We start from the raw sequence: 14,899 nt of genomic DNA, 5'->3' as shown, positions 1-14,899 counted from the left end.
CCAGCCATCTCTGAGAAACAGAGGTCACATTTTTTCCACATACACACATACACACACATACATACACACACAGACATTTTCCGATCTCGACGAACTCAGTCGATTGGCATATGACACACGGCTCTCCGGGGCGGGATTAGATTGACGAATTTTAGAGTGAATGAGAAAGGCAAAAACATTTTTAGCAAATGTTGAAAGTTATGCATTTTTTTGGTGAGCAGTTCTATGTTTCATAGACATTAAATCAATTTTAACTTCGCTTCCTATTAAATAAAGACCCTTATTACAGTACATCTCTACAAAAACGAGCTCAATTTGAAAATAAATCTGAGGATTATGATTGATTTCAGAACTCTGGAATTTTCTATTGGAATGTTTTCAGGCAGGAATTTGATATTGATGCAATTAGACAACTGTGAAATCAAGACCAATAGATCAGTTACATATCAGAACCCCATTCCGACAATTTATCAAAAGTCCTCATGATGTTTACAACAACAGGTTATCAATCTACGGATCAGATAATTGTTATTGTAATATTGAATTAAATCAGTCAGCATCAATTAATTTTTCAACTCCAATCAAATTTTTTTGTGGTGGTTGTTGTATGGTGTTAAACCCCAAAACCTTCTCTTGGCTACGCCGTTGCTTGGAGTTATTTACTTCGCTTTCATTTTCCGATGTTTCAGATCGATCCGATGGTTAAAAGTTAGAAAAATTGCAGACAGAAGGTTCGTACAAATGAATATTTTTGCACTGATAAGTTATCAAATTCCTTCCAGACAACTTGGAAGTGTTCGGTGATTGTTTCTAGCGGTTGTAGATAGAAAAATTAAATACAAAATTCGTTTTATCGAAATAATGTTTGGCTTATTTCAATGGATTATTACTATAATGAACAATAAATAGGCGACAAAGAGTAATCCACAAACAACAAGCCATAACTTTTAAAATATTCAAAATAGATATTTGAAGTCTTCAGTAAAGTTATTCGCAAAAGTAAGAGCTACAAATTTGCTGAAGGCATCATTTCAATATAATCACTTCCAAGAAAATTTGTGAAAACATCTCACTCATAGCGGGATTAATCAGCAAATCACAATACCAAAAGAAAGGGCATATTGCCTCCATTATATTCTCCGAAGATACTATTGACCTAAAATAAGCCGTTTTGGCGTTAATAATAGATTACATGTTTTTGGTCATATTTCTGGCAATGGGAAATGATAAAAATCTTTCGTCCGCATTTAATGTTAAATATCTCTTTTGATAATAGTCCGATTTCAACAATCTATAGCTTGTTCGAAAGGTATTCGTTGAAGCTGTCTAAAAACATATAAATTGTTAATCTATATTGTCAATTTCAGCAGATAATTTAAAAAATTGCAAGAAACGCCATTTTTATGTATTCAAACATTCATATTCGGAAACTAAACATCAGAATCAAAAACAAATTAATTCTTACTGTTTTTAGTTCTTTCATTTAAAATTAGTTTGGATAAGATCGGTTCAGTCATTGCTGTGAAACACGAATGAGAATTTGTCCGTTACACACACACACACACACACACGCACACACAGACATTGTCCCAAATCGTCGAGCTGAGTCGATTGGTACATAAGACTCGGCCCTGCGGGCCTCGGAAAAAATTTTGAATGTTTGAGCGAATTCTATACATTTCTTTTATAAGAAATGTAAAAAATATTGTGAAATTAATAATTTTGTTGGTTAAAGTGATAAACAATAATTGATTGAATTCAATAACACATATTTTTGGTTTAAATATGCTAAATTTTTCTGCGTGTGGGGTAAAGAGACTAGAATAACAAAGAGACGCCATCTTAATTCAGTGAAAACAATTCAACTAGCACCCAGGCTACAGGTCACAGGCAACACTGCAAATGTGCAAGCCTCACCAAACTTGTTTGGTTCCGTTTGTTTCCTCTAAACAATATAAAAATCCGATGCGACTTCTGGTCTGCTGAGTTCCTCGACCAGCTAAAACATAGTTATATCCGCAGGAATCGTATTTTGCAGCAGCAAAACTATATTAGGCCAAAATTTATTATTTGCATCATTTGGTATTCGTTACCCTCATGCTGAATTTCGTGCCCCCATCAAACCAAGCCCTTTTCTCTTTAGCGTTTCTAAACACGACGGTATTGTAACAAATTTGGTATGAGGATATAATTTTTATCTTTAAAATCTTTAGTAATTTTAATGAATTGCATAACAATACTTCCTTAAAAACAATGCCACATAATGCTAAACATTTACGATTGACAACTCTCTTGTTCGTTTGGAATGACATTGACAGTAAAATTGGAATTCCAAACGGAACATGGCGTCTCTTTGTTATTCTAGCCCAGTCAAAAAGGGCAAGTTGCTGTAGCGGGGGGCCAACTCGGATGCGCTAATTGCCCTACAATTTGCCAGCAATTTGCTGGCAATTAGGAAGCTATTTTATATGCAACATTTGGGCGATTTGCCGCCGTCATTTTTTTGCCGCTCTACCCGCCCTTAAATCGCCCAGGGAACGCGCCATTTAATCGCTCTTAATTGCCTGATATGAAAATTAAAAGTAATAATTATTTTCGGATTCACTATCTACTCACATAAATTTATCGGTACACTAGGTAATCACCACCAGACTATAGGAAGAATCGATGGTGAAATTCGTATTGCACACCAAAACTTACCACAATCTGACTTTCATTTAGACTCAGAGATCTTGTTCCACTATACTTACACATGATTCCACAATTTTCCACATTCGTTGGCTAAATTAAGTGCACTAAACAAACAAAATACAAGCGGGAACGCGCCAATTGTTTAAAAAAAAACAATTTTAAACTTAAGCCAAACATGAACCGCCATGTTTGAAAAACGCGAAAAACAACCAAGTCCATTTCAGCCGCCAGAAAATTTGTCTAATTATTGGAATTGCCTTTAAATCGCATATTGCATTTGTTCCTAGGGGCAATTAGCACAGGCGAGTTGAGTCAAACGTCAAACTTTTAAATCGCCTGACCATGTTCGTCCGCATTTTTTTGATAGGGATTCTTTTTATTATCCCAGTCAAAAAGGGCAAGTTGCTGGCTAACAGGGGGCTATTTGCCATCTCGGATGCGCTAATTGCCATTCAATTTGCCACCAAATTGTTGGCAATTTGGCTATTTCAAATGCAACATTTGGGCGATTTGCCGCCGTCATTTCTTTTGCCTCTCTAACCGCCCTTAAATCGCCCCCAAATCGCCCAGGTACGTGCCATTTAATCGCCCTTAATTACCTCATATGAAAATCACAAATAATACTTATTTTCGGATTCATTATCGACTCACATAAACTTAACAGTACACTAGGTAATCACCACCAAACTATAGGAAGAATCAATGGTGAAATTAGTATTGCATACCAAAATTTACCACAATCTGACTTTCATTAAGACTTTAAGTCAGAGATCTTGTTCCACTATACTTACACACGATTCCACAATTTCCCACATTCGTTAGCTAAATGAAGTGCACTGAATAAACAAAATACAAGCGAGAACACGCCAATAGGGATCTTTATGGGTGCGCGGGTTAAGGCATATTCTGATGCAGATTAGTACCGTGAGTTAATATCTCAGTCCTTTTTCTATTTTTAGGCCCGAAACTATTGAAAAAAAAACATTTTTTAGTTTGTTTTCTTTTAGGACAATAACACATCCAAACCCATGCGACTTGCACGACTCTATAGGTTGCCTTATCAGATCTACCATAGTTTGCAGATGAAACTTGGGATAGCAGGCGGCTACCCAGTTAAACTTATTCCGGAACCGGTTTGGATTTCTGAATGGAGTCATTATGGATTCCAAATCAAATGCAACAACCGATTCCGACTCAGAATCGGTTGTTGCATTTGATTTGGAATCCATAATGACTCCATTCAGGATTCCTAATCAAATTCCGAATGGTTTGACCGGGTAGCGGATTGCAAAAGTACCCAGTTAAGCTCAGCCGGAAATGAACCGGAATTCTGGCTGGTTCCATTTCGTATTCCGGCTCCAGTGACACAACCGATTCTAGTTAGAATCGGTTGTGTCACTGGAGCCCGTGGACGAACTGGAACCAGCCAGAATTCCAGTTTATTTCCGGCTGAACTTTACTGGGTACCAGATCATGATGTGTGGGGTGATGTCCCGGTTAACAATGAGGCGAACGAGATAATTGCAGATACGTCATTTAGTAGGACAACTGTCAATTTGTTGGTTGAATTTGATTTGTTTTTTTTTTTTAATTTAAAAATCAGAAAAGAATAATTAAGGTTTGAGAATGATATAAGTGTATGAAAAACTGAGGCAATTTTTCCAAATTGAAGATCCCTATTGATTAAAAAACAATTTTAAGCTTAAGCCAAACATGAACCGCCATGTTTGAAAAACACAAAAAATAACTAAGTCCATTTCAGTCGTCAGGAAATTTGTATTGAAATGGCCTTCAAATCGCATTCGCAAATTGCATTTGTTCCTAGGGGCAATCAGGCGAGTTGAGTCAAACGTCAAACTGTTTATCACCTGACCATGTTCGTCCGCTTTTTTACCGCGATAGGGCTAATTTTTTTTATGGTTACTATATGCATAGTTAGGCGGAGACACTGAGCGGAGCCAATTGAATATGTCAAACGCCGGAGCCAATCGATCATGACGTCACACAACATGTTCTCTTTGGGTGTATATGGAAAAGGTATTGTGATTATGGTGATAATTACTTTACTCTTTCCTTGTGTTATCGAACATAGAGAAACGAAAATAAACAATATTTTTTCTGTAGCGCCGAAAGATATTCGCAAAAGTATTAAACTACATTATTCCTTCGATCTTGTTTCGCTATACGTACATGTAGAGTTCTTACTCAAGACGTAAACAATGAAACTACTAAGCTAGGGCTTGAACATTTGCATTGGATGCCAGTGTTTTCTTCCTGAAATAAGAGCTGCCAGTTTTCCGGCTTTTCTGTCCGCCTAACTATGAATATAGTAACTATAGTTTTTATGTATCACTCAAAATAATCCACACGTTAATGCTACGTGAAAACATACGTGATTTTTTTCATCGCACTTTTCACTTAACACTAACGTGGATCGTAGATAACCCCGAATAGAAATGTACAGTAACAAAACCATGATTTTCACTGTGACAGTACAGTAATTTTACAATAATTTACAGTAAGTTTTGGTGTTATACTACAATACAAAAACAATAAAATTTAACGTTTTTACAGTAAATTTCAATGTAAAATAAACTTACAGCGGAAAAAAGAGGTGGTCATGTAACTTAACATTAAAAATCAATGTTTCTCCATTCATTTTTTTCTCGAAAACAGTAAAATTTAATGTGAATGCACTGTATCAGTGTTTTGCTGAACAGTGAAATTTATTGTTACATGTAATTTTATTGTAAATCTGTGAGAACTTGGCATCGAACAATGTTGAAACAGTAATAACTATAATATTTATTGTTTTATGATTGTTTGTAGCGTAAATGCTATTGTAAAATTCTATCCGGTAACACCGAATGAACTCATGAACACTCATCTGTGTTTCACGTAATACTTACATGACATTTCACATATTTTTACAAGATACCTTAATATAACCTATATGATGCGTCTGTTGTTTTTAAGAAAAAAAAGCTGTGAACTCTCATTCCACCTGAGTTTCACGTCATACGTGACGTGACTTCTCCCGTGTCTTTTATAAAATATTTTAATAGTAGCTACGTGGTGTACTTATTAATTTCAATAAACCATTCTTAAAAAGCATGTGATCTGTCATTGAATTTCACCTCTTTTGTGATATGAAAGATTGTTGAATAATGTGTTATCGTTACAGTTGAAACCTGGAAAATCCAACCAGCGACAATGGTTTTTTCTTTTGTTCTTTTGTTTTCTCCCTGATTACGGGACTGGTGCGCTGTATAGCGCATCATTGTACGAATACAGCGCACTACTTCCGACGTGATACCATTATTTAGCACCTGAGAAAATACGATTGTCCCTGGTTGGATTTTCCAGTTTTCAACTGCAACCAGAATATTAAACCCATAGGCGAGGCAACAGAACCCACGTCACATGGTGTCCTCAAATAGTCACTATGGATTTTTGAACCAAGCTCGTGGTGAATAATTGGGGACACGTGATGTAGCAGATGCTCTGTTGCATCGTCTATGGCATGCTTTAAAAAAACTGTATTATATTACAATTAGTTTATTAGTTGTTTTGAATATTGAAAAATACACGTAAATAAAAAGAAAGTCAAGAATATGTCATGCCAAACTTTATTCAAACAAATATTTACATTATATACATCTTCTACAAGGAAGTGCACAGTCGGTGGAATCCACCTACACGACAACACCATGGGCCCTATTCTCACAGTCACGCCCAGTTAAACTCATTCCGGAACCGGTTCGGATCTCTGAATGGAGTCAGTATGGATTCCGACTCAATCGGTTTCAGAATCGGTTGTTGCATTTGAGTTGGAATCCATACTGACTCCATTCGGGATTCCGAATCAAATTGCGAATGGTTTGACCGGGTGTCACCTAGTAACTACTAATCACTAAGTGCCGTGACTGTGAGAATAGGACCCTTGTAATTCTGAATACCTGAAAAGAAAAAAAACTTAGATTAGAATAACGAAACAAAACAGTTCGAAGGAACCGTAGTGCCAAAAATATGTAATTCGATAGCTTCTACCGGACCCTACACACTCAAATTGACGCAAATTTCGGTAATGATCGAAAGATAATTGATTATTCGGTAAACATGGTTTATTTGACAGAATATATGTCAAACTTTACCGAACGTTCTGTTGAATACGAATAGTTTTACCAAAATCTGTAATTAAAACTAAATTTCGTACAGTAATACCGTATTTGTTATCTCACGTACGAAACAAGCCCCTCGCTCACGGTAAGCCGTGCGAACAGCCAAATCATCGCGCCGTTGCACAGGACAGGAACGTCAAATGTGGCAGTCGAAAGTAATGGATTAGATTAGATGTGACAGTCGAAGGTGATAGATTAAGCCCGAGCCCGATAGAATTCCCATAATTAGAGCTTTTTTATAATTTATAAGATATTTTCTTTATGCACAGTATTTAGGTACTAAACATTGAGGTGCCACAGTGCATATTGGCCTAAAATAACATATATAGCGATAAGGTATGATGAATTTGAAATGACTAAAATTAACCTAACCTATGTAATACTAAATTAACCCTAATTTGATAGCACTGAAATCGCGTGGAGAGTATTAGTCGGCAATTCATAGTAAAAGAACTCGGTCGTCAATATACTCGGTTAGATACTAATTGTAAGTATGATTAGATCAATGGAATTATCAACTACATTTATGTTAATAAATTTCAGTTTGAGTCTTGCCAATAAGACAGACTACAAAAACTCTAACATTCTCAAAAATTACGAATGATGAGTACTTTGGGAGCCGACAATACTGCGGATTCCAGTCAGGTTACGATGCAACCTTCAGTAGGATTTAATTGTAAGGGTTGCGACCGCCCAGATCATGTCGAGGACATGGTGGCCTGCGACAATTGCAACACTTGGTGGCACTTCGGCTGTGCAGGAGTAGAGAGCTCAATCGTTAACCGATCCTGGAGATGCTGCCACTGCTCTACGTTCTGCGGATCCATTGCATCAGGCAGGACATCCAAGAGCGCTAGACTTCGTTTAAAACACCTTGAAGAGAAGAAGGCTCTGGAGGATAAGCTTCTAATGCTGCAAGCCCAAAAGGAACGGGAATACTTGGCTCAAAAGCACCAGCTAGAGGTAGAGGCTGATAGCGAAGGAAGTAGTGCGACGAATCACAGCAGTCGGCACAGTCAGATGGGTGTACGTATCTGGGTTGACGAACAAAATAAAGCTCTAGCAGAAACTAGTCACCCAGTAGCGAACACGTCAACGCCCATAAATGTTTCCGCAGCGGTAGCAACCTCTATTCCACCACCAGTTATCTCTAATCTGCGACGTTCGCAAGGTAACATGTATGCCGTGCCCGAGCCTATTTACACATTGGCTAATATACCTGAAAATCGTCGAGTCATGATGCCCGTCGCACAACATCAAGAGCTGAGTACAGCCTCTCACATGCACCAGGTTCGTGGACTACAGCAATCGATCATCCCAGATCAAGATCAGCTACAGCAACAATACCGACCAAATACGCCATATGGTTTATCGAAGCCTATTTTCCCCGCAACGAAACCCTTGGATTCAATGGGAACCTTGCTTCCAGTGAGCTCTGTCGCGTATGATGTTCGGCACTATCCTGTTCCACATCTGGGTGCGATCGTGACTGGACCTATGATTGAGCGTCCGACGAAGACTAGTCTGCAACCCGTCTCTTTTTCTGGACATCCTACAGCACAACAATCGATTCCAAATCCATCGTTGTACTATCCAGAGGCCCATCTTCCGACGCAGGTATACTTACCGACTGATAAAATTAATATGTATCACCAACCCGGTGTCCGACAAGTACTAAAACCGCCGGTCTACTCTAATTCTTACGTCGATCGCCGTCTTCCTGCAACAGCTGTTCCCGATATGGTCCATGGGCAGGCAGCGCAGCACGTATTAGAGGCTCAAACGGCACCGATATTGCAACAACAGCCTACAGAACAACAGCAAGCAGGTTCTAGAGGTGGTATACACTACGCAAGGCAACAGCCAATGCCAAATGATTCTACATACTGCCCACCGCCCCAGCAATCAACTACCTTCATTCCCCAGCCGCAATTTTTGTGGCCTACGGATGGAATTATCAGTCCACAACAGCTCGCCGCTCGTCACGTAGTCTGCAAAGAACTACCTAAATTCTGTGGGGATCCGTTAGAGTGGCCGATGTTTATAAGTGCATTCGAGTCGACAACAGTGATGTGTGGAATCCAACCGGACGAAAATCTTGCAAGATTGCAAAAAAGCCTGGTAGGGAGCGCCAGAGAAAAGGTTCACAGCATCCTCACTCTACCATCCGCGATTCCGGAAATACTCCGTACACTTCGAGATGAGTGTGATCGTCCTGAGCAACTCGTACATTGCCTGCTTTCAAAGATACGAAACGCACCTCCTCCAAATGTCAACAAGCTAGAAACCTTAGTCACATTCGGTCGAGAGGTCAAAAACCTCGTAACTTATATCGAAGCAGCCAACCTCCATGACCATCTATCGAACCCAATGCTGCTAACAGAGCTGGTAAGCAAACTTCCACCAAGTCTGCGACTAGATTGGGGACTGTACAGTCAGCGGATACCTGAAGCTTCATTAAAGGTATTCAGCGATTACGCTCTGTCTATCAAAATGGCTGCCTGCCAAGTCAGTTTTCCGACGAACTCAAGCCTACCAGACTATAACACACGACCTGGATCGAAAAATGAAAAGGATGGATTCCTGAATGCGCATGCAGTAACCAGAGAACGCGATCTAGAACCGGAAACAGAAAACGAAATAATTTCGTCTAACCTGATTAAAAATACAAAACCCTGCCGCGTATGCCAACGCAACGAACATAAAATTCGCAACTGCGACCGGTTTCTAAAGTATACTATCCCAGAACGCCTTAAGTTTGTGGAGCAGAACGATTTGTGTAAGCGGTGTCTAACTGGCCATGGTAAGTGGCCATGTAGAACAAAACAGCCATGCGGAATAGACGACTGCAAGGAACCACATCATAAATTATTACATGCAGAAAAACTCCCCGCAACAGAATATGTTCGTTCTAGTCCTTCGTTAGTATCCACACATTGTCATCGGACATCTTCGCTTTTCAAAATATTACCAGTTTTACTGCATAGCAACGGAAAATCAGTACCAACCTTTGCGTTTTTCGACGACGGCTCTGATTTGACACTGCTAGACAAGGAACTTGCTGAAGAGCTTGGCCTAAATGGAGTCGAAAGTCCTCTCTGTCTCCAATGGACCAGCAACGTGACCAGAAAAGAATCCTGTTCGAAAAAGGTACAGCTAAGCATCTCAGGGATTAATGGAAAAGAAGAATACGCCCTTCGAGATGTGCGCACGATCGAGAGCCTCAACTTGCCAAGGCAAAGCTTAGATTACCAAGATCTAGCGAAGCGATTTCCATACCTGCAAGGACTTCCAGTTCAAAGCTATACCGAAGCAGCTCCCGGGATTTTAATCGGAGTAGACAATTCTCGACTAAAGTTACCTCTAAATAAACGGGATAGACGAGACAATGAGCCTGTAGCTATAAAAACACGACTAGGATGGACTATTTTTGGAGGTCGACGAGAATCCGCTGGAACTGAGCGCGTCATGGTTCATGCCTGCAGTTGTAACGGAGATCGAGAATTAGGTGAAATGGTCAAAGATTTTTTTATGTTCGAAAATTTGGGAGTCCAAGTACGTGCACCGCCAGAATCGGAGGATGATTTACGCGCCCGAAAGATCCTTAGTGAAACAACAAGGCGTACCAAATCTGGCAGATTCGAGACAGGTTTACTTTGGAAAAGTGATAAAATCGAGTTTCCTAACAGCTACCCGATGGCAGAGCGTCGGCTACAGTGTTTAGAACGTCGACTTGAAGCAGATCCGGAATTAAAGAAAACCGTACATGAACAGATCGACGAGTACCAAGCCAGGGGCTATGCACATAAAGCGTGGGTGAATGAGCTGCGCGATTGCGATCCTCGTCGTGTGTGGTATCTACCGCTCGGTGTAGTACACAACCCAAGGAAACCCAACAAAATCCGCGTCGTGTGGGATGCTGCAGCGCGCTCTGGTGGAACGTCGTTGAATTTGAATTTACTAAAAGGTCCGGATTTAGTGACCCCACTTCTGACCGTTCTGTGTCGCTTCCGTCCAAAACAGTATGCGATAACTGGCGACATTCGACAAATGTTTCATCAGCTACTGATACGGGAAGAAGATCGCCAGTTTCAGCGATTCCTGTGGCGTACTAATGCAACATCTGTCCCAGAAGTATACATCATGGACGTTGCGACATTTGGAGCGACATGCTCGCCGTGCTCAGCGCAATACGTAAAAAATATAAATGCGAAGGACTTCGAATTACGCTACCCTGAAGCGGTCGCAGCAATTGTTGAAAACACGTATGTGGATGATTATTTGGATAGCAGAGACACTGTCGACGAAATAGTCAAGATCGCTAACGAAATTCGAGTGATACACAGCAAGGCAGGCTTCGAAATTCGAAATTGGCAGTCCAACTCTGAGCTGGTTCTTACACGAGTCGGCGGAGTGTGTTCCAATGCCATTAAGAGCTTTTCAGCGGACAAGGCAACGATCACTGAGCGTGTTCTGGGAATAATGTGGATTCCCGATGATGATATCTTTATGTTCGCTGCCCAGTTTCGTGCGGATCTGCAACCTCTTCTTACCGGAAACATCGTCCCAACAAAACGAGAGGTCTTGCAGGTTGTTATGAGTTTGTTTGACCCTCTCGGATTTATCGCTAACTACACCATCCATGGAAAGATACTTATTCAGAACGTGTGGAGATCTGGAATCGAATGGGACGATCCAATTATCGATTCTGATTTTGACAGTTGGCGACGTTGGGTAACGCTGGTGCCAGACCTAAAACGTGTTAGGATCCCCAGATGTTATTTTTCAAATTACGTGCCACATAGTTACAAATCTCTCGAACTGCATGTATTCGTCGATGCGAGCGAGATGGCGTACTGTGCTATGGCTTATTTCCGTATTGAAGAAGATGGAATTCCAAGATGTGCGTTGGTAACTTCCAAAGCAAAAGTTACTCCTCTCCGACCACAAACCATTCCCAAAAACGAGCTTAACGCTGCAGTACTTGGTGTTCGACTAATGAGAAGTATTGCAGAAAACCATTCCGTGTCAATCAAGAAAAGGTACATTTGGACGGATTCAACGACCGTATTATCATGGCTCAGAGCTGATCCTCGAAAGTATCGCCCCTATGTGGCCTTCAGAGTTGCGGAAATCCTCACTGAATCCAACTTAGATGAATGGCACTGTTGGTACCCAGTGATGAACATTGCTGATCAGGCGACAAAATTGGGTGGTGGGCCTAACTTTGACCCAATGGATTGCTGGTTCCGCGGGCCAGAATTCCTGTACTTACAAGAACATCTATGGCCAACAAATGTTACTCCCCATCTGTTGCAGGATCCCAAAGACGAACTGCGGACTGTTCTTGCACATCGAGAAGTTTTGAAGCCAATAATGCTAGATTTCACAAAATTCTCTCGTTTCGAAGACCTATTGAAGATCCTTGCCTATCTTCACCACTTTCGAAACCAATGTCGATTGCACGAAAGAGTTTCGACAAAATCACGGACTGTGCTAATTAATCAAACGGTCTACTTAGCAGCTGAAAAATCTTTGTGGCGGATGGTCCAAGCCGATTCTTATCCTGAAGAAATCGCGATACTGGATGCAAATTCAAAGCTTCCGATAGCTCACCGTCAGCGATTCGGGAAGACGAGCACTCTAAAAGGATTGTCCCCCTTCTTGGACGACGATGGTATAATTCGATCAGAGAGTAGAATCGATCCTGAGGCCGCTTACTATTGCTTTGATTTCCGTAACCCAGTGATCCTCCCCAGTAAAAGTCGCGTGACAGAATTACTGGTTCTCCGTTTTCACCAGCGGTATGGACATGCCAATACGGAGACAGTGATAAACGAGATGCAGCAGAAGTTTCACGTCCCCAAGATACGATCAGTGGTCAAAAAAGCAATCAAGGAGTGTATGTGGTGTCGTGTGTATCGCGTCAAACCCTGTGAGCCTAGGATGGCTCCCCTACCGCAAGTACGAGTTCAGCCATATGTACGCCCGTTTACATTTACAGGGTTGGATTATTTTGGACCACTAGTTGAAAAGAAGGGCAGAAGCAATGTCAAACGCTGGGTGGCACTCATTACTTACGATCCGTGCTGTGCATTTGGAGGTGGTCCATTCGCTGTCTACGGAATCCTGTAGAATGTCCATTCGACGTTTCGTCGCCAAGCGAGGTGCCCCCCAACAAATCTACAGCGACAACGGCACAAACTTCCGTGGTGCAGCTCGTATTCTGGCGAATGAAATTAAAACAATCAACCGTGAAGTGGCAGGTACTTTCACTAATACCGTTACTGAGTGGCATTTTAACCCACCGTCTGCCCCCCACATGGGAGGCGTTTGGGAAAGGAAAGTGCGCTCAGTGAAGGAGGCGTTCAAAGTTTTATCCCATCGTGAAAAGCTGGATGATGAAGGACTACTAACTTTGCTAGCAGAAGCCGAAATGATTGTTAACTCTCACCCCCTAACATTCGTGCCGTTGGAAAGACCAGAACAGGATGTCATAACGCCGAATAGTTTCCTTCTCATGAGCTCAAGCGGACTAAATAACTTCAATAGAATCCCAATTGACGAATCAATATCCTTAGGAACGAACTGGAAACTTATGCAACATCTGCTGAACCAATTCTGGAAGCGTTGGATTCAAGCGTATCTACCGACAATCGCTAGAAGAACTAAATGGTTTTAGGACATGCAGCCACTAGTAGAAGGTGATTTAGTTATCGTAGTCGACGAATCCGTAAGGAATGGATGGCTACGAGGTCGTGTTGTCAAGACATATCCCTCCCAGGATGGCCAGGTACGCAAGGTAGACGTACAAACCACTTCAGGAGCACTGCAGAGACCGGCGATCAAGGTAGCTGTTCTAGACGTGCTAAGTGATAGTAAAGCCACCAACTGATAGGCATTACGGGCCGGGGTGTTATCTCACGTACGAAACAAGCCCCTCGCTCGCGGTAAGCCGTGCGAACAGCCAAATCAGCGCGCCGTTGCACAGGACAGAAACGTCAAATGTGGCAGTCGAAAGTAATGGATTAGATTAGATGTGACAGTCGAAGGTGATAGATTAATTTCACATTATATTCAAGTGAGCCCGATAGAATTCCCATAATTAGAGCTTTTTTATAATTTATAAGATATTTTCTTTATGCACAGTATTTAGGTACTAAACATTGAGGTGCCACAGTGCATATTGGCCTAAAGTAACATATATAGCGATAAGGTATGATGAATTTGAAATGACTAAAATTAACCTAACCTATGTAATACTAAATTAACCCTAATTTGATAGCACTGAAATCGCGTGGAGAGTATTAGTCGGCAATTCATAGTAAAAGAACTCGGTCGTCAATATACTCGGTTAGATACTAATTGTAAGTATGATTAGATCAATGGAATTATCAACTACATTTATGTTAATAAATTTCAGTTTGAGTCTTGCCAATAAGACAGACTACACACTAAGCCAGCCAAAAGTTGTTCAGTAATTTCTTTTGACGACTTGCACAGTAAAGTGAAATTTTTACTGAGCTGTCAGCAAATTGTTTAAAAAATTGCAGCAAAGTTTTCATTTTTTAATGATTTTCAGTAATTTTGCGAATAATTTGCTGAAACCCGCAATATTTTTAACTGAATTTATCAGCACTTCTGTTCTTTTCGGTACATTAACATTATCCAGTTAAATACTGACTGATTGTTCGGCAAAATTGTACCAGCATTACCGAACCTCGTCAAAAACTTACAAAACAGGTACAGTAAATCATCTGTCAAGTCGCCATTTTCAGAGAAAACTGCTGACTCACCAGTATTTTTTGACGTTTGGATAGAACGGATTGCGGAGAACTCGGTAACCGAATTGTTTTACTGAATTGATTACCGAACGGTTTGCTGTTTAAAACCTCAGCAAAATTTTACTGTACCCAGTAATTCAAATTAAGTGTGTACAAAAACTCCAGTATTATTCCCGTATCCGGTAAAAAAATACCGAATGAATGGTAAAAATGACTATTCATTACCGAATTTCGGCAAATTCG

General features: G+C 40.6%; 1 protein-coding gene across 1 annotated transcript in view; it reads right to left on the bottom strand.

Annotated features, from left to right (window-relative positions):
* Window positions 1-6,384: 6,384 nt before the first annotated feature.
* The window catches only part of LOC131682800 (ubiquitin carboxyl-terminal hydrolase 38), a 354,353-nt gene continuing 345,838 nt past the window's right edge, over window positions 6,385-14,899 (bottom strand). The window contains exon 9 of the mRNA XM_058964558.1: window positions 6,385-6,650. Coding sequence (XP_058820541.1) covers window positions 6,605-6,650 — 46 coding nt within the window. The 3' untranslated portion in view covers window positions 6,385-6,604. The remainder of the gene's footprint in view (window positions 6,651-14,899) is intronic.

Source organism: Topomyia yanbarensis, chromosome 2 (genome assembly GCF_030247195.1).
Source record: "Topomyia yanbarensis strain Yona2022 chromosome 2, ASM3024719v1, whole genome shotgun sequence".
NCBI lineage: Eukaryota > Metazoa > Arthropoda > Insecta > Diptera > Culicidae > Topomyia > Topomyia yanbarensis.
Note: the sequence above shows the minus strand (reverse complement) of the source record. Positions and strands in the feature narration are given on the sequence as shown.